At 39.0% G+C, this 19,588-nt stretch overlaps 4 protein-coding genes across 9 annotated transcripts in view; 3 read left to right on the top strand and 1 right to left on the bottom strand.

Annotated features, from left to right (window-relative positions):
* LOC136786324 (nuclear pore complex protein Nup153-like) overlaps positions 1-19,588 on the bottom strand; it is a 378,386-nt gene that overhangs the window by 254,735 nt on the left and 104,063 nt on the right. The window lies entirely within an intron of this gene.
* LOC136789851 (nuclear pore complex protein Nup153-like) overlaps positions 1-19,588 on the top strand; it is a 57,815-nt gene that overhangs the window by 9,924 nt on the left and 28,303 nt on the right. The gene's annotated exons all lie outside the window — the stretch shown is intronic.
* Positions 1,709-12,296, top strand: LOC136789880 (nuclear pore complex protein Nup153-like). 2 transcript variants are annotated; one of them, XM_066991164.1, is made up of 6 exons: positions 1,709-1,959; positions 3,064-3,116; positions 5,797-5,923; positions 7,549-8,022; positions 9,264-9,356; positions 10,024-11,661. In XM_066991164.1, the coding sequence occupies exons 1-6, from the start codon at positions 1,873-1,875 to the stop codon at positions 10,108-10,110; spliced, it is 921 nt and encodes a 306-aa protein (XP_066847265.1). In that variant the 5' UTR covers positions 1,709-1,872; the 3' UTR covers positions 10,111-11,661. The 2 variants fall into 2 exon arrangements, with proteins under 2 accessions (XP_066847265.1, XP_066847266.1); XM_066991165.1 differs by lacking the exon at positions 10,024-11,661 and adding an exon at positions 11,685-12,296 and having other exon boundaries at positions 1,712-1,959.
* Positions 12,443-19,414, top strand: LOC136789883 (uncharacterized). 3 transcript variants are annotated; one of them, XM_066991170.1, is made up of 5 exons: positions 12,443-13,892; positions 14,407-14,560; positions 16,299-16,418; positions 18,603-18,798; positions 19,325-19,414. In XM_066991170.1, exons 1-5 carry the CDS (start codon positions 13,670-13,672, stop codon positions 19,397-19,399), a joined length of 768 nt encoding a protein of 255 aa, XP_066847271.1. In that variant the 5' UTR covers positions 12,443-13,669; the 3' UTR covers positions 19,400-19,414. The 3 variants fall into 3 exon arrangements, with proteins under 3 accessions (XP_066847271.1, XP_066847269.1, XP_066847272.1); XM_066991168.1 differs by having other exon boundaries at positions 16,296-16,418; XM_066991171.1 differs by lacking the exon at positions 16,299-16,418 and having other exon boundaries at positions 13,357-13,892.

Genomic DNA, 19,588 nt, shown 5'->3' with positions numbered 1-19,588 from the left:
GGTAAAGCATGACTTCCTTTCATTTTGTTTAAAAAATGAAAACTAGTCATCTTTTTTTGATGACTTTAGTTAGGGGTATCCTTGGGCTTATTAAATTGCAAAGCCCTTAAATGACCACTTGAAGATCAGGTGACTGAAGGAAATAACAAGATGTGCAAACTTTTCATCTTCTGTTCTAATGAGCAAAGGGACAGTGTCTCAAGAAGTTTCTGTGCTAATTCCTTGATTGGATGGATGTATAATTAAGTTTACAATCACTTCAGAGTTTACAAACATCTCAGATTTCCTGGACCATCTTTTCACCATCTGCCAAATTACAAGGGCATGGAGAAGTGAAGTATATCATAAATATTATCCAAATAACTAAAACCAAATCTGGTGTGAATTCTCAGTTATATTATAGCAATACACCTGTGATAAGGCATTAAGAAAGATCTGCCAGATTTGCAACAGAGAGCCTGAAATTGTCAGCCACTAAATGAATGTTGCACGCAGCTGTCAGTGGGTGAAAGGAGATAGATTGTCTATTCATAATACTAGAATTCATAATAGTGGCGGGAGAAGGGTAGCCCGGGATGAGAAGCAATTATTTGCTGAGGGAATTATTTGCTGAGGCAATTATTTGCTGAGAAGCAATTATTTGCTTGCGTGTTTTCCTGCTAAAGTGAACATGCGGTTGACAGAACACTTGTGCACTCAGGCTAAACTTCTGCAGTGGGTAGCAGTGATGTGGTATTTTTCTTATTTCAAGGAACTGTACCAGGCAGAATAGCTCTTGGTGTATTAAATGCCTAACTGGGGGAATTAATATTTTTCTTTTTTACCTTTAAAACCAGCAATGAACCGTCGTTCACTCGAAGTAGATTTGTGAACTTACATAAAACATGTCTTATTCAAGGTTTCAAACTGAATGTAATATTTTTTAGAAAGACGCATTTTTATATACTTTAGAGATAGTGTGAATCCTATTACTAAGAGCTGGGAGATACTGTGAAATTAAAGCTGCAGCGTAAACAAAAATTTCCTGTTGGTATTGATTTGAACAATAGCATGCTTCCTAAGACTGTATTTTCTGATCCTTAAGACCGCAGGCGGAGCCATCGGTAAATCTTGTAGCCTTTAGGGTTTGTTTTCTGTCTGACAGTTCAGTTAAGTCAGTTTTGCAGAACACGCAGTGGTCTGTGTTAAAAATTAACTCTGGTCTGTGAAAATGCTTTGAAAAGGGAAGTCAAACCCACTACTTGAAGTGCATCTAATGCACATGTAAAGCATTGGATCATATTTTAATGAATGAGATTATTGTAAGACTGACAAGTTGTTTTTTTTTTGAGTGTGTTCTATTATTTGTGTAACTTTGAAGGGGGAAAATGTAGGGAATGTGAAGCCCAGAAGCCTGTATAATTAGTTGCTTAACACTTCGAATGTTAAATTAATGAATTAAGCTACTAAAAAAAAAAATCACAGTGTGGGCAGAGGAAAAGATAGGAGCATATTCTAGGAACATGGGTTATTTTAATTATGGTAGCGTGAATTATTTTGTCTATGAAGCTAACTGCCAAATTTTGAAATGGAATTCAGTCAGACTTTGGCTACTTATATATAGCTTTATGGATTTCGTTACTGTTTTCTGGTGATTTCCCTCTACAAGTTGAACGGTCTTTAGAATTTTCAAATTGCGTTCTCTGAGTGCCAAGACCGATGGGGTGAGGTTTATAGTTCTGTAATTTGTTTTCATCAATAAATATTGGAATTAATTTGGGTGGACGTAAGGATAAATTGATTGCTGTTTCCCTTTCAAAGCTGGAATCCCAGAATGCATTCCAGCCTCCACCTGTTAAGAGACTTGTGACACCAACGGTAAACCGTCAACCGATGCGTTATACGCGGTATTCTGAACCATCACCGACTTCAACTACTCAGTCCAGCAAAATTTGCCAGAGAGTAGACACAAAGTTCCAAGTGAGTACATTTTTGAGTCCTTATGTGCCTGTTTTTTTTTTCCAGTCTTGGAATGTTTCTCAAACCAATTGTTATCCTATCTTTGCAAAAAGTACTGATAGTATGTTTGAGGCGAGCTTTAAGGCAGTGGGAACCATTGTGAAATAGATTGAGCTTTTATGGATTTAATTCTGTTTTTGGAACACTCAGTGTCTTGTGGTTGTTTTCACGATGTCATGATGTGCTATTGAGTCATCCTGTTCTCAGTGAAAGAATATTAAAAGACAGAAATGTTTTCCTTCTATATTCTCATGTACACAAAGGTGTCACTGATGAGACATGCTCGTGTTGTGTGTAAACTATTCCAGGTGAGCTATGTGCTCCAAGTGAGAGTTCTGACAATGTGCTGAGTTATCGGTTTTGATTGCTTTGGAGTAGATGGAGTCTGATAAATTTTCCATAAAATTAAATGGGCATCTCTTTCTGCGAAAACATCTGTGTTTCCAGTATCGGTCTGAGTGTACAAATGACCACGTGTTAAGTGTATGGGCTTCTTAGGCTGGAAATCAAAGAGGACAGTAATACTGGTTGCTTATTGCTTTTAACTCTTTTAATCTCTGTATTGTTTAGCCAGCACAATCTCCATTTGGTAAAGTTCTAAAATGAATGTAGCAGCAACTGCTTAGTTTTTAGGGGGGTAGAGGTTTTTTTTTTTTCTTGTTTGTTGATAAATGATAGACAACAGAAAAGTATGTCCCTTTTATGGGGCTGGTAAACACAAGTTTTGATGAAAACTCTCCCCCCCACACACACAATTTTTGTCATTTTGTTTAAAATAATTACTTTCTTTGTTGGAAGATTTGACAAATTTGATTTAGTGTTCTATCAGTTTGTCCTCAATGCTGAGTGAAGCAGTGATGCTTACTTTAGCCCCAAAATTTAACTGAACTGTACCCACAATGCTGAATTAGGGAACAACGTTAAGTAGGTGAGGTGTATTCAGTGCTATAAAATTAAAAATAAATAAATAAAATAAAAACCACAAAAAACCACATTAAGTGGTTGTTGGTACTTTGTGTATTCTGTACATATTCAGCTAACTCTTGAACTAAACTTAACTTGCAGGGGATGAGAGAGAAGACTTTGCCTGCAGAACAGCGAGCAGAACCATCTGAAAGGTATGACATCTATTAATTTAAAACTTACTTGAAGGAAGAAAGAAATCTCCTTTTTCAGTACGGTCTGCACCTGAAAGGTGGTGACAGTTCTCAGTAAAAGGAATGGGAAATCCAATGAAAATTTTGTATTTTGAGGCAGCTGCAAAGTCTGGATTGTGTTTGAAGATCAATATAACTTTGAGAAAATTGTTGTTTTTATGAAAGGAAGGAAGATGAGCAAGAATAAAACTACTGATACACCACTTTTTATCCCAAGTTTATCTTCTGAGTAGGATACGAAGATGGGAAACGAGGCACGTTATAATGCTGTATCCACAGAAAGGATCTTTGCTATTGGAGGCCTTATTTTTTCCTTCTACAGGAAATATGGTTCATTTTGTAGTTTAACTAAATCTGTAGTGTTACAAATTTTGCTTTGACAGATATTTCATGGTTTATAACTCAGTTTACTTATAACAAAATAATTTGTCCCTCCTAATGTTCCCTAGGGGAAAAGCTATTAGTTTTAGCTATTTAATTGCTTGCAGTTTGAAAGCTCTGTCCTAATGGGATGATTCTTTCTGAAGTATTCTTTAGAAGGTGAAGTAGGGGAAGTGAGTTACGGTTCAGGAGGATGTTTATTGATGTGTTTTTTTCTTTATTTTTTAAGCAAAAACATGGAGGAAGATTTATGATTTATTATTCTTTTTTTTAATACTCCTTTCATGATGAAGTTAATTGTCTGCTTTGAGTTCACATGAAGACCATGTGTTCTTTAGAATCATTTGAGGCCAAATGCTAACTCATCTCTAAAATAAAAAAAATCCAGCAGAATTAATTGAATTTCTTCTTGAGGAGAGTGCTTTGTGTTACACTGCTTTCTTGGTTTAGGTCAAATGAGTTATCCTCCAGATAATATTGATGGCTTTTCCTTCTGGGCAAATGGTGTTTTGGGTAATAATGCTTGAGTTAAGAGACTTTGCACTCGGTTTTTAGGGGGTTGCTCTTTTCAAAGAACAGTAGCAGGGAATTTTGTTGACTCTATGCTCATCTGCCAAGCAATTCTTAGGTGACCATGGGCATTCTTTGGCTTGCAGAAAGAACTCAACACTTTGTTTTGGCATCTAAAAGTTGGACTTCACAACAACCACCTTTTTAGGGGTGGAAGCGACTGGCTTTAAGGTTCTGGTACAGGTGCAATCAGGTGCTGGGCTGTAATTATGTTTTTTTCAAACTGTTCTAAATTGTCTTTGTTAGAACTCCTTTCTACTTCTCCATTTAGGAAGGAGATACAGAAAACTCATACTGCTTTTGGTTTCGTTCACAAAGTTTATTGCAGTGCCCTACCTTTTGTTTGTAGAGTAGGTAGTGGTGGTAGTGTTTTTTGTGATGCTGGTCTCTGTTGGGTGCCATGTTCTGGAGCAGGAGCACCACACTGATCTGCTGGCAAGAGTCCCTTTGGACAGTTGAGTTGGAATACTCAGTAAATCTCCGGCCCACCAATGCTATATATCTATGTGTGTGTGTGTATATATATATTTTATATCCTGAGTCCAATTGTAGATTAGACTTGCTTGAAGGCTGACAACTGTCTTTGCCCCCTTGAAGCTCACAGGTGTTAACAGAAAGAGGAATATGGGCTGTTACGGGCAAGCGATAGTTGTCTGAATGAAGATCTATTTTGATGTAAGACTTTTTTCAGAATTCTAATGGATTGACAGTTTGGATTAGAGAAAAGTCTGAGCATATGCCTTAGGGATCTGTCTTCCTCTATGCAGTTACAGTGCTAAGCAGGCTGTTGTCAAGTATTTGACAAGTTTAGACCAGTTCTCCTCCTCAGTATTGTGGGAGTCTGACCTGGTGTCTTCCAGTGCGATCTAACGCACTTTTGTACTGACTGACTGATTGGCTGCAAGATAAGCTTTGATGTCACAGTTTTTCCAGGCATACTTCATTTTCTTGCCATAGTACTTTTGTTAGAGTTATTCCCTATTCCACTTCTGGTTTGGGTTATTTTTTCCCCATTTGCTCTTGGATTAGGATATCTTTCTGGTTTTGAGCTAGGCTTTTTTAAGTACCAGATAAATGCTTTTGTATGCCTTACAAAAGGGATCTGTATACATGTCTGAAAAGACTTCTGGAATGTTGGCATACCCAAACACCTCTGCTGTTCCTGCTGATGGCCACATGAAAGTCAGAGCTGCTTCTGAAGCTTAGGCCATATTACCTTGCCACACAAGTCTAAGGCGTCTCTATTCTATCAGAGCTGTTGGCAGTGTTTCCCATGTGTATGTGTGCATATGTGCACTCTTTCTGTATTTTTGTGAGCTGTTCTTTTATATCCCTGCAAAAGATACACGTGCATCGCAGAATCAGAGAACCGGTCCTATTTAAAGGAAGCACTGGAAAATAACAATCTAAATCAGCTCTTCTATTTCAGGTCTTCTGGCTTAGTCATTGTTCCCATGTGAACGGTGCACTTATGTATGTCCTTTTCATTGCTGCTGTTAATAAAGTTTTTCCTATTTAGAACATCAAGTATTTACCAGCGTTTAGCAACTTGTGAGACAGCTTTAGTTTTTTTCTGATCAGCAGGTTTCAATTCTAGGACTAATAACAGCTCTAATATCTTGAAAAAACAATTTGGCTGGTAATTTTTTTTTCTCTTGTTTCCCCCAACTTCTGTACTGTCGTGTGCTAGCAATGTGACCAGCTACAAATTCAGTACTGCTGCGTCCAATGGTCTGTCTTCAGGAGTGAGTAGCGGAGGCGGCAAAATGAGAAGGGAAAGAGGAATACACTATTTATCAAGAGCTGTACAAGAACAGGTAAGTGACTCTTAAATTAATTGCTGTCACTGAGCTTACTGAAGTAACTAGCTAAGTGTGTCAGTTTTATTGCATCATAGTAAATTATAACAATACCGCTTTATTTTTGCATTGTTTTTGTTTTCTTGTGGGTTTCAGAGCAGGCTCCAATTGATTTCCTGTGTTTGAATACCTGAACTTTGCTTATATAATTGTGAAACTTTTAATTCTGTTACCTTGGAGATTCTTCAAACTATAACATTTCTCGTTAGCAATTGAATGAATGAGTCCTAAGAAGAGAAGTAATGTTTTGGTGAAGGTTTGTATAGTTTTTCTACAGGAATGATACTTGAAACGAGTGCCAAGTATAAAAAGAAAAAAAAAGCTTAATTTTTGGTTTCATATTTAAGTCATACAGAAAGATACAGGCCAAGAGTGTGAAAAAGAGTAGTAGAAGAGAGCATTCTCCATGTCTGCTAACGATGACTCAGTTTTTCATACTCACCAAACTCATTGTGAGAGAGTTTTTTTCTCATTTTAATAGGAAAAATCTATTCCATAAAACTATGACCATGAATATTCAGATTATTTTTTCTTTTATTGGATGTTATATAAGCTGCCTGTAAGTTAATTTCAGTATTTACGTTAACATTAAGTATTTAATTAATATTAAGTTAATATTAAGTATTTAAGTTAATTTAAGTTTCAAATCATTAAATGGGACTTCCGGATGATGCAATATAAAGAAATCGTAAACACTGTTGTATATTCCTATAACACAAATAAAATAATGGTCCAAATATCAAAAGTTCCATAAACTTTTCAAATCAAAACTGTGAAACAGATGTAAGCTACAGGATGCACTGAATATCAGTAGCACCAACTTACATCCCTGCCTAGTCATTTCTAAGTAGATCATGATAGTACTGTACAAATTTTGGTCAGATTTTCTATGCCATTTAAAACATAACTCATCCAATCTTAGTAATCGAATAAAGTAAGTGGCAGGGATGAAAATTGAAGTTGTTAAGAGGCTGTTTTCTGATTTTTATATTTGCATCCTGATACATGGTATAGACTGTATTTACCAGAACACAATCTTCAGTGCTGCTAGTCTGACTTTCTTTGGTGCTTTTTGTGTTTAGTTTGGTTGTTGAACCTACCTGCTTCTTTAAACATTACCTTTTTCCACGTTCACTGCTGTAGTGACTTTAGAAACTTTGGCAGCTATCCTGCCTAATTTTGCAAGAGGAACACTTTCTCACTTGTCTTGAGAGTGTACTCTTAATTGAAGCCATGCGAGGGTAGTTAGAAAGGATGATGCTTCTCCAGAGCTTTGATGACTAAAGTATAGAAAAGAAAGAAAAAAAATGTGATCTGTGCCTCTCTGTTCTGCACAGGTTTTGAGTTAACTTTCAGTGTTCTTGCTGTACAGTTGTTGAATAGAGTATAATGTGGAAGCAGGCCTGCCATAAATTAAAATGACGTGGTAGACAGAGGTGGGGAGATCGGGATTTCTTCTGGAAACTTGCTTTCTCTTAATTTGTATGGATTTTTGTTCTATTTAATTTTGTTAATAAATTGGGTGCGATGGGGTGAGAAAGTAGTATGTCTTGTATAAGAAAAATTAAAATTTGCAACTTTAGGAAGTGGAGGAACCAGTGCTACCGAAAATACCCCTACCCATCAGTGCTGCATCGCTGCCTCAGTTCAATACTAGTTTCGTCGGTAGTAGCGCTGTCTCAGCGTCACCGAGCGCTGTTTCAACAGCAGCAATGAGCACGGCAACTCCAGCAGCTGCGACGGGCATGGCAAATCCATCAGAGGTGGAGGGCATGACAGATCCATCAGAGGTGGAGGGCATGACAGATCCATCGGAGGTGGAGGACTTGACAGATCTATCAGAGGAGGAGGTGGAGGACATGATATATACAACGGCGACGTCGGGCATAACGTGTTCAACAGTGCCCTCAGGCTTGACATATCCAATAATGGCGGCGGGCATGCCATATCTGCTGATGACAAAGGACATATCAAGGTCAACAGCGGCAACGACAAGCGTGGCAAATTCAACGGAGGCGGCAGGCATGGCAGATGCAGCAGCGACGGCGGCGGGCAAGGTAAATCTTTATGCTATAAATAATGTTTACAATGAGTATACTGCTTTATTGCGAGTTGACTTTTTCTGTGGTGCTCATGAAACTAACAAATATTAGTTTCTACGCAGCTGAATGAATTGGGGTTGTATGCCAGTTTGGGGAAAAAGGCATAAATGTTTTGATTCTGCTTCTCTCAGTCTTAGAGCCTGCCAACTCCCATTTAACGTGATTGTATAACTGCTTCAAATGATGTGGAAGTCTGGGGGGGAAGGGGGGTGTGGACTTTATGCCAAGTTATTTATAGTGGTTTTGGCAGGGGTAGAGTTAATTTTCTTCGTAGTAGATGATGCTATGTTGCAGTTTTGTGAGCAAAACAGTGTTGGTAAGGCACTGGTGTTTTAGCTGTTGCTGAGCAGTGCTTACACAGTGACAAGTTCTTTTCTGTTTCTCACGCTGCCCTGCCAGCGAGGAGGTCGGGGATGCACAAGAGGCTGGGAGGGCACTCAGCCAGGACAGCGGAGCCCAGAGTACCAAAGGGATATTCCACACCATTTAGCATCGTGCTCAGCAATAAATGCTGGGGGAAAGAAGGGGAAGGAGTGGGGAGTATGTACAGGGTTATGGCATTTGTCTTTCCAGGTAGCCATTACATGCGATGAGTCATTAATGCTACCTCAAATTTAACAACTTTACTTCTTTACTTCCAGTTCTTTTCCCTGTTCCACTTGGAGGGAGTGAGCGAGTGGCTGTGTGGTGCTTAGTTGCCTGCAATGGTTAAACCACAACTTTATTTAAGTTATTAAATTAGAGGTAACGTGGTCATATAAGCCTCACATAGAATGAGCCTAGGGTGCAATAATTGGCATATTATTGCAATAAAATAAACATTAATCTGTTCCAGAGTACTTGAAATATTTTTTGTACGGTTTGAAGTAGATAGCTGCTTTAACATGTTGAGGTGTTTGCTGAAGTTCTTGGAGTATCATTGGGCTGAGTTTGCCGTTCTTCAGCTTCCTGGCTTGCTTCTCCGTGCATTTAGACCTAAGTAGCATCTCCAGCTTTTCCTCTCAGTTTCTGGAATTTGGTTTTGAAGATATTGTCCTATACCCACTTGGAAACTTCCCTGTGTTTTATTATTACTTTTATCTGCAAAATAACTCAAACATCAGGTTTTTCGACGTCACTGCGGGACTTCTGTTGGGTAGTGAATTCAGGTAGTTGTTGCTCTTAAATATAAACCTTTAATTCTTTTGAAAATACAGATACAACCAACAAGTACTGTTAGCAGTCCTGAGTTCGCGTTTTCATCTCCAGTTGTGAAATCTACTGAGGCAGAAGTGCTACCTACGTCTTCTGTAAGTAAAATAATAAAGGAGCTTAACTTTTTTTCTTAGGCATTTAGTAGGCTGTTGCAGAACACTAAAGCAGAATCTGCCTTGATGGAGAAAAGTATGTAGGCTTCTGGCTTATAATTTGTCATTCAGCATGCGTGCTACAAATGTGAAGAGCAGCTTTCAGATTTGGTTTTGTGTGTGCATTCGATTGAAGTTCCTGTGGCTTGAGAATCTGAAAAACCTCTCTTGTTCATAGCAGATTGGGTTTACATTTAGTGTTCCCATTGTAAAATCGGCAGAACTTTCTGGACCCAGTGGTACTCCAGTGACGCCCTTTCTTACCCTAGGTAACTGAAACTTTAGCACTTCAGATCTGAAGTGCTGATTTTTCTTTTTTTCTTTATTAAATCTTCAATCTGTCCTGTCTGCGCATGCTAGCAATTCCAGGCAGTGTTGGACTTCTGCAGTATTTTTCCAGTGACAGATCTGCTTTTATAATTTTTGTTTTGTTTTGTTGCTTTTTGTTTTGCTTGTAATCATAAAGCATTGCAAAGTAAGTAGAATTTGTGAAGATTCTTATGTGAGAAGCATGAAAGCTGGAAATTCTTGTTTCTAACAAAAGGGAGTATAATCTGCTCTAACTAGGTCACATTGTGAAAGCTGTTTTTGTTTTCTTTTGTTTCAAAAGACACCACCACCTCAACCAACATCAACACACAGAAAGAGGAGGTCAAAGATTTTGCTGGTGGTCCCTTCACCACTGCCCATGTCTTAAAGGAAGGAAGCGTCTTAGACGTTCTAAAAAATCCTGGAGAGATAATGAACTCCTTTTAAAAAGATGCTGCAAAAAATACGCTAGCATTTTTTATTAAAAAAAAAAACAACACAGGACTTATGGTTAATAGAGTATCTGCTATAAATATGAATGTAGGAGAGCATTACATTAAGCGCTGCGTTTGTTAGGGTGCATCTGCCCCCTTCTATTCTAAGTGGTGTTTGTTGCTGGAAGTAAAACTGCAAGATGAAAAGCAGATGGGTTGCATCTCCTTTACGTGTTAGGATGTACTTGTAAATGAGGTACTAAGAGAATTAGCCAGATAATCGGTGTTTCATTTTAAGTAAATACAATTTGTGGAATTGAAAAGGAAATGTTTGTAAAACTCAACACTCCTGTCCCACCTTCAGCCCAGGTGAAGAAAGAACAGGAAAGAGCTTCAGTTCCAAATACATGGCGAAAGCTGCGAATCTTTGGGCCTTAGCTTACAATGGCTCCTGTGGATTAAAATTTAAACTGCAAACAGAAGTGGAGTGTTTTACGTTAAAAACCCTTTTCTGAATTTTGTTTTTAAGCAATTGCAATTGTTTTCAACAGTTTCATAAAGTGTGTCTGTGGAAAAGATATCTTTTAAGAAAAAGGGCTTTATTGAATTTGATCTTTTCCCAAAAGTCTTCTTCTAACTTACATACTTGTTAAGAAGGCAGCACATTTCTCTACTGGAAAGAGCTAAGTGAGAGAAAATACATTGTGCATTTTATTTAAGGGAAGACCTCTGAGTGAAGTGACATTCACTTTCTTTATCGGTTTAAAAGAAGCAGAATCTAAACCCACATTGTTCAAAGACTTCAGTTTTGACTAAAAAAAACCCAACAAACAAACCACAAAACAACTATGTTCAAGGTAGATTTACAAGCAACTTGAGCTGCTGTTTAAGATGCATTTCCTTTAGTCTTTCTGTATTAGTAGCTTGTCTTTTCTGTTAAAATTGCCACCTTTTAAATAAGGAGTTGTCCTGTGTCCGATGCATTTTGAAAAAGATTATAGAAAATTAGACAGTTGTTCAATTGTCTTGAGTTTTTATTATTTAATTAATATTCAGCATCTGTGGGAAAATACCGTATGGATTGCTGCTCCGAGGACAAACTTCTGTACAGTTACTGGAGTAGATCTGAGTCATCTGCTACGGAAGGAGGAGCTTTAGAAATTTGATTCGATTGGGCATCGCGTCTTAATCAAATTGTATTATTTCCATTCCACGTTGGACTGTCAGATTTCAGTCAGCTACTGTCTGTTTGTACTTGTATCGACCAGTGAAAATGTTGATTTAAAGCTTGCTTGGAAACAAAGAGTTAAATGAAGCTTTAACGAAATGTTCTGTTGTGACCCAGTGCAGCAGATGAAATTTCATCCGTTTCGATAAGATTTCTGGGGACTTCCTGTTGCGCTCGGTCTGAATGTCTAGTTGTAACCATTGGCACCTGAGTTGAAATTTTTGCCCTCTAGTAAAGTCACTTAGTTACATGTAGTGAGGTGCTGCGCTAACAGGAAGACTTTTTTTTCTTGCTTCCTAGACTTTGGATTGTTGAAAACACGCTCTTCTACGTCTGCACAACCTACGACAAGCACAGTGGTTTATACTAGGCCTGCAATAACAACTTTTTCTGCAGGTAAAGAGACTTCTAAACAAGCATCGTACTGGCAATCTGATACATGTGACCCTTTTCTGCAAAACAAAGACATAAAGGACAAATGTGTAACTTGTCAAGCTACTAAAGCCTCAACAGTTGAGAGTATGAAACAGACAGTAAGTTCAAGTCAATGCGACACCTCAAAGCCAGCAGCGCCCCCAGCAGGGATGCTGGGCTTTGGAGACAAATTCAAAACAGTACCTGGAACGTGGGATTGTGATACATGTCTTGTCCAAAACAAACCGGAAGCTACAAAATGTATAGCATGTGAGACACCAAAACCTGGAACGGGAGTAATGCCTGCTCTGACATGACCAGTGGTCACAGACAGCTCGGTGACAGTGACATCCTCCTCGAGCAGCACTGACACAACAGCCACTCTGGGCTTTGGAGACAAATTTAAGAAGGCGAAAGGCTCTTGGGACTGTGGAATATGCCTTGTACCAAATAAGACGGAAGATAACAAATGTGTAGCCTGTCAGTCTGAGAAACCAGGTATGGTCCTTTTTTTCCTGTTGTTTCCATCCTAGCCTCTGTGAATCTTGTACAGAATAAAAGTACGTTGCATATATGGAATATTTTAAGCAACACGATTCCCAGGTACGGTTGATGGATTAGCGGCTGTCTGCAGGATTGGTTTACAGGCACTTCAGAGGTCTCAGCCCAGGTTCCAGCCTGTCGCATAAATTGAACTGATTGTGAAATGTATTAGTACGGAGCTGGATCAATGCAGATACCCCCGGCTTTGCAGCTGGTGAGGGAAGATGGCTGAAGTGGGTGACTTAATTTAAAGACAACATAGTGATTTTTCACTGGCGAAAATGAGAACTCCATAGAAAGAGTTAAAAATGACTGCGTTTTTCTCTTTCAAAAAATAAGTAAAAAAAATTACAGAATGTGGCCAAAATGCCTCTACTCACCGTTTGTATGTAATTGAGGGGAGATGTGAAGCCAGATTTCAAGACAGTGTAGTCTTAACTAGTCTTAAGCTAAAGCAGAGAGATGCCTATGAAGGTCAGTGGTAGGCTTCAAGAAAGCGAGTGACCCGCTGGGTAACTTCTTCAGGGCAGTACTGGGTTGTTTCCCATTGTGTGTGACCGTAATTGATTTTGAGCGTGGTTGTATTGTTTTTAAAATACGATTCTAATTCTAACTTTGACTCTAAATGTCATTTAACATGCCATTACATCGAAAAACACCTGTGCAAATATATCGTGGAAGAAACAAATTAAGATGGACTAGACCGGGCTTTTGTAATCATCCTGTGCGGTAAGACTGAAATTTCCTGAGGTAAGATAATGGATTTCAGACAGAGTTGATTCTCTTGGACTTCCAACCTCTGAGCGGTCAGTCGGCATCTTTGTCTGAGGCTCTTGCCATTGCAAGGAGGAATTTTGGAAATGAGGGCTTTACTGTGACCATGGTGCAGTGAATTGCACGGTTACGTTGCACTTGTCAAGAGGAAGAGCGATGCAAGTAATACTAGGATAAAAGTTTTCTGCGTGTGCTGTGGAAGGGAAGAGCCATTCTTGTCTTTCCGGTTTTGAATTTGAAGTGTTATCTTCTGCTTCTCTCTTAAAAGGCACCTTTTTTTTAAAAGGCACCTGTCAGGCCTCTTTATGGAGGTTACACTGTCGTCAACAGCAGCAGAAGCTTGTGTGCTGAACAGAGTTGTGTGTTGTTTGGAAGCTTTGAGTTCCACTCTGGTTTTTTTGTTTGTTTCTTTGTTTCTTTGTGGGTTTTTGGTGGCTTTTATTTTTTTCAGGGGCGGGGGGGGGGAGTTGCGGAGTAGTTTTGAACATTTCTGTGGGATTTGACAAATCAAATTTAAAAGTTAATGTTCATTTTATAGTTCATGTTCAAACAGGATGGTTAACTGTCTTGTTTGTCTCACAGAGGGTCCAACACCTGTGACCAGTAGCAGTGCATCTGCATTTTCTGCTCCTTCTGGAGAATTTCTGGATTTAGACAAATTCAAGAAGCCCGAAGGAAGCTGGGATTGGGAGACCTGCTTGGTTCAAAACAAAGCAGAGGCCACGAAGTGTGTAGCCTGTGAAAGTGCAAAGCCAAGCACCAAAGCAGAGCTCAAAGGTAATACTTAATGATTAAAACGAGGATGCATATTCTGTGATTTATTTTTTGGTTTGCTCTGATTTTTTTTATTTTCTTACCTGTTAAGCACAATTATTTTTTCCTTTGAGGTGTGGCAAAATTATTCGTTTTTCCTGTAGGAATATTGCCTAGATAACATCTGTTTCCACACTTTTCCCCAAGAATAAGTTTATCCTTTTTAGAGAAAAGCTTTCATTAATGACGTGCTTGTTCTTTACATGCCCTACACGTTGTTCATTTGGAGTTCAGACTAAAAACATGATCTTTCAAAGAAGTTCGTATACTTTTTAAAGCCAGGTGGTGGGCAGAAAACACAATTGTGAAAAGTTTTATGTAGAGAGGAAGCATGGGGTTTTCTTGTTTCTTTTACTGTTTGGTGGGTTGTTTTTTAAACAGTTTTGACTGGAAAGATCAGGACTAGAATGTAGTTCAAACCTTCACGTACTGCAGATACACCGTGGGTTACGGACTTGACATTCACTTATTTCTGCAGGTTTTGGTGCTGCGGCTGCGTCCACAAAATGCTGCCTTGCCATCATTTACATTCGGTGTTCACTCAGAGTGTTCAGGTGCAGAGTCTGCAGCTGCCTCACAGTTTATTTTGGGAAGGACAGAAGAGAAGCAGTACTTGCAAACCAGTACTTCAGGTAAACAGTGTATCTTTTGTCTTCACTTGTGCGCTTATGTCCATCAAGTAAGACCTCTGAAACCATACTAGAAAAAATCTGCGGGATTTGATATGTTCATGTACTAGAGCTTTAGAAAAACTTTAATTCCTATATGCAGCATGTCTTCTGTCCTGGTTATTGATACGTACGCAATTAGTAGCAATCCCTTTTTTGATCTCAACACTAGGTTTAGACAAAAAATTGCGACACCTTAAGGAACCTGTCCTGCATCTCATACAAGCACAGAAGTTGCAGTGTCTCAATGCTAGCAGTACAGTTGGTGGTAAAATCTTTAGTAGGGTGAAATAGAGGCCTCACACTTTTCAGAGAAAAAAAGAGATGAGAGAGAGTATCTTATTCCCACGTACTTGCAACTATGCTGCAGAGTGTACTGCTGTTACTCTAGTGCTACAAAGGTCCAAAAATCACTGAACAGTTATTAGCCAGTTTTGTATTCCTTTAATTTGTTGAAAGACTGCAGTAGAGGATTGAAGTTTTTATTGAGGATCACTGTGTGGAAAAATTCTGATTGTTAAATGTCATTTGTATGACTTAAGAACCGCGTTTTGGAGTACAGAATTCAGTATTAATTCCAGAAGGGGTAAGGGGAAGGACATTAGCTAGTAATCCCGAACAAAAGCAGTGTATAGAGCTATACTGATTTTAATCGCAGTATTCTTACAGTTGACCTGTTACTGAACAGATATGTTTTGGGGAGATATGGTGGCCAGGGAGGCGTGTGTGTTTGTGTGCTTCCTCTTCTAGTTAAGGTTCTGGGGTTTGGTTTAGTCAGGAAAATTTGATGAGGCACCTTGTGTAAAAGGAAATGTTAACCAGCATTTTTCAACACGGTGTAGTCCCTTAAAAGTGTCATAGATGAAAAGAGGCCATAAACGCTGGGGGAAAAAGTTAGTGGGAAACTGAGAGCAGGATCACATTCAGTAGTGAGAGAGCAGCAGCCTAGGGAAAGCCGATGAATGACCGTAACAGATAGTTCTATTTTAAGTGTAAAACAACACTCAGTACTTTATAATGGTGGTCTTACCAGAGGGTTCTTCTCCATGGCTCCTAAAAGCACGTCTTGAAGGCATTCGAGTGCAGTGAACTTAAGCTGTAAGAGTTGGGCTGGTAAGCTTGGCCTGATTTGAAGCTGTAGGCACAGGGCTATAATTTCTGAACAGGCTACAAAAGAAACTACCACTGTGCTTTTCAGTGCTCCGTTTAGCAAAGCCATCAAATTGTTGCAGGCAATTGATGTTGTTCTTCTAAGAGCACCTGAAAGATATTTTTGTTTGAAGAGTTCAGAGGTACCGGTTAATACTGGTTCAGATAATTACAGCCAGCTCTTGGTGTTTGTGACCAATAAAGTTTGTGGCTCCAAAAGGAGTGGGTTAGTGCTAACTGATTAACTGCTGTATATGCAGAAATATGGAATCTGATTACTTACGCAGAGAGCACTTAAAATGTATAGTTTTGCTGGCTCTCAGTGAGTTGCATCTTAATGCTACCAAGGAATAAGCTTTTTGCTTCTGGCCCAAGTTTTTTAATTTGGTGAAAGCCTTTTCTGTGCACGTGCACATGCCAGAGAGGTTGCTTAAGTAATAGAAGCTATAGTAGCTGCTATCTTCTGTTTTTTGTAGAAGACAGAAATTGAATTCGTTAGCTTTGTAACTGTTATGCATACCAGAATTGGTTTTCTCCCTTTTGAAAATAGTAGAGGGTATGCCTATGTCAGATTTGGTGAGCAAGGTGATCAGATGAGGGCACTGCAAGACTGCCAGAACGCACCAGGTCTGGGGGGAAAAGGAATCCGGCTGAGCATAGGAATTTCTAAAAGGTAACCAAGGAGTTGTGCATTGATACAGTTATTCTAAATAATCAGATTCTCGTAGCTCTGCCTTTGGAAAGTCTGTGGCCCTTGCTGTAGTGGCTGTACACAGGATGCAGTCTACAAAACCAGAAATGCAGAAGTCCTATGTTTTGACTCCCTGGATTCATCAACCTGCTTCAGGACGGCTGGGGGAATCCAACTGTTAAGTCTAGCCAGACGGCGCAACTTGGGCTTAGCTGCCATTGTAACCAGCCTTGTTTCTCAACAGTAGCAAAGCTGAATGCATTGGTAAATATTTTCAGGTTTGGGCCTGCATAAGGTAGAAGGGACAACAAGTGGTTTTATATGCTAGGGAGTTCTTGTTCTTAGAGCTTTCCCTCTAGTTTGAGAGAAGCACATAACTAGTTTTACAGTGGGTTGACAGGAAAGAAGTGGGGGGAAAAAATGGGAACGCAGGGAGAAAGCCAAAGGCGTTATTACTAGAACAGGTTTAGAATGCTATTCTTTGCTTTTCATGAGCTTAGGGCAATGGGGAGTTTAAAGCTTAGCACTTCCTGAGAGGGTTTCTTACTCTACCGGCTCAGTTCTATCACTTATTTAAGGCAATTCAGGTCTCTGAACGGTTAAAGAACTGATACCAAATTTGATGAACTTTGATCCAGGATACTGACAAAACAGGACTTCATATAAACAATTTCAGTATGTTCATGAGGTTAGCTTGTGTGTTCTGTTAAATAGTAAAAAATGACACTTCTGTTTCTGTTTACCTAGCATAATTCTGCAAATGTTGCCTCCTTCTGCTTTAGAATGGAAATGCTCTTCTCCAAGAGAGCACTGTCCAAACTTCTTTGCCAAAATTTTTTGATTAAATTAATATTGTTTTATTTTGAAAACAAGAATAAGCCACAAACATGTTTTCTTGCTTCGGCTATCCAGAAGAACGTCAACAGTATTTTCAGATTTTCCTTCCCTACGCAACTGTATGTAGGAAGAGTGCAGTTGGAAGCAGAAGACCTAAGATGATGTATCTTCTGTTTGTTTACTACAGTAACAAGACAATGGATTACCTCTTTATTAGAACTTGTGTAGCTTTGCAGTATTGAAACAAATGTAGGTATTAAAATACACATCAGTAATACGTTTCTGAATGGCTGAGTACCGTGCTCTCTTAGCATTGAACTACCCAGCCATTGGATTAGTTTGTCCCTCATGTTTGCTTAGTTTGGAAGCTATTTCAGAATGCCTTCAGCTTGTATTCTTCCCCAAAAGCATAGAACTCACTTCTCTGCATCCCCAATTCAAGTCAGAGAAACTGGGCACTGCAAATACAGGAGGTCTGCCTGTACAGAATCAGTGAAGACAAGTCTAAACAGCGGATTTTTTTGAATATGCAGCTGGGTTATCTGAATGTTCTTTATGCAGTGTACCTCAGTTTTAGTACAGATAGCACTTGTCTTGGTTCTTGTCATTAGTCTGAAGCTGCCCCTGAGAAAATCTTGAAAGGGAAAGTAGTGAAAGCTAATCAGCTGGCCCTTTCTTCTTAAGAACCAGTGTATTTTGTAATTCTCCCACTAATAATAAGGCGTCATGCTGGAGAATCGCGATTGTGTTGTTAAGCAAGACTGACTTCACCTGAGCGGTATAGTTGGCAGCTGTTGAATGTTTAATGGACTTTAAACAAACAAAAAAACTGAGCAGGTGGAGGTAGACATGGCAAACTGACAGGCAGTGTCAGATGCTTCTTTGAAATGGATAATCTGACTCCATTCACTTCTTTCTGGAAATAAGATCTAGTAATTAACCAAACAAAAGATAGAAGGGTTAAGACTGCATCTTTAAAGCAGCTGTGCTTGATAAATGTCTCTGGTCTTAAATCAATCTTTAGCAAAGCACAGAGACTTAGCAGCAGCTTGCTTATGCCAACGCTAAAAATACTTGATGTGTACAGGTAACCATGTCAAGGCTCTGGAGTTAATCCATGAGAACAATTCCTTCTGGTATTGGCAAAGGTGAGGATGCTTGCTTCTATAGAAATGAGGTTTTGAGCTGTGACTTAAGCTGTCACTTAGGTGACTGTTTAGGAAAGCTTCCTTTTAAGCTTTGAAGTATGTAAGCTGACAAATTGTTTAAGTTCAGAACTGGGTTTACAGTCTCTTGTTCTCTGACTGTATGCAACTTCTCATGTTTCAGACTGAAAGCAGAATTGCAGCGGTACCAGTCATACAACTATAATGATTATTGCCAAGATTACCAGAACTACCACTTGCAGAGGAGTTACGATGCTTACGCTGACTACAACTACAGCTCCTATGCTCCCTATGACAGCATGCAAGCTGTTGGAGACTGCTCTTTAGGAGATTCTTTAATGGCTCCAGCTGTTTTTGAGGTAAAGATAGTGCACGCTTGCTGTAAAGAAAATATTTCACAGATAGTATGTTGTACAGATTTGTGTGAATCAGCAAAAAGAATCCGAAGTTGAAAACATGCTTTCTGCTTAGTGTGAAGTTAAAAGAGCAGATTCCGTTCAGAGGTGTTTGTATTTAAGTGCTTAAATAGTAAATCCATAGAATTAGTGATTTATACACCATTATTTGTTCACGCATACCAAAGAATGGTTTTGACAGCATAATTGCGTACGCTTCTTCTGTTCCTGTTCTTCTGATTTGCTTTGCTTAAAGCAAATTAAACAGTTGTTGTAAGTGGTCTTATCGTGGTCAATGTATTAGTTGTGACCTCCGGAGGTCCCTTCCAACCTGTACTGTAATATTGGCTTTCTTCTAAAAATAAGTAGATAAAATGCCATCTATACTTGTAGTTGTAGGAAGAAGGAATGGGTTGAGACTGCAGCACTTTGAATCTGTGATGCTTTCTGAAATGAGTTATGATTAAACTTAGCCTTTTCTGTCTTTCAGGAATCTTCAGTTATGACTGCAATCGGTGATGACCTAATTACTGACGGTAATAAGGGTTCTATCATTGTCACTTGAGTTTAGCCATACTTGTGCCTTTTAACAATACAAGCCAACCTCTACTGGATGAAGAACATCTTGAAAATTCAGCTGAGGTCAAACCTCTGTGGGGTTGATCTGCAATCAGCTGGGGTTTTAAAGCTGATACAGCATACACTGACCGCATCAAGTAAAACGGGACACTGTCAATGCTTCGCAGCAGGTTTC

This window comes from Anser cygnoides, chromosome 2 (genome assembly GCF_040182565.1).
Source record: "Anser cygnoides isolate HZ-2024a breed goose chromosome 2, Taihu_goose_T2T_genome, whole genome shotgun sequence".
Lineage (NCBI taxonomy): Eukaryota > Metazoa > Chordata > Aves > Anseriformes > Anatidae > Anser > Anser cygnoides.
The sequence above is the reverse complement of the archived record's forward strand: the minus strand, read 5'-3'. Positions and strand labels throughout refer to the sequence as shown.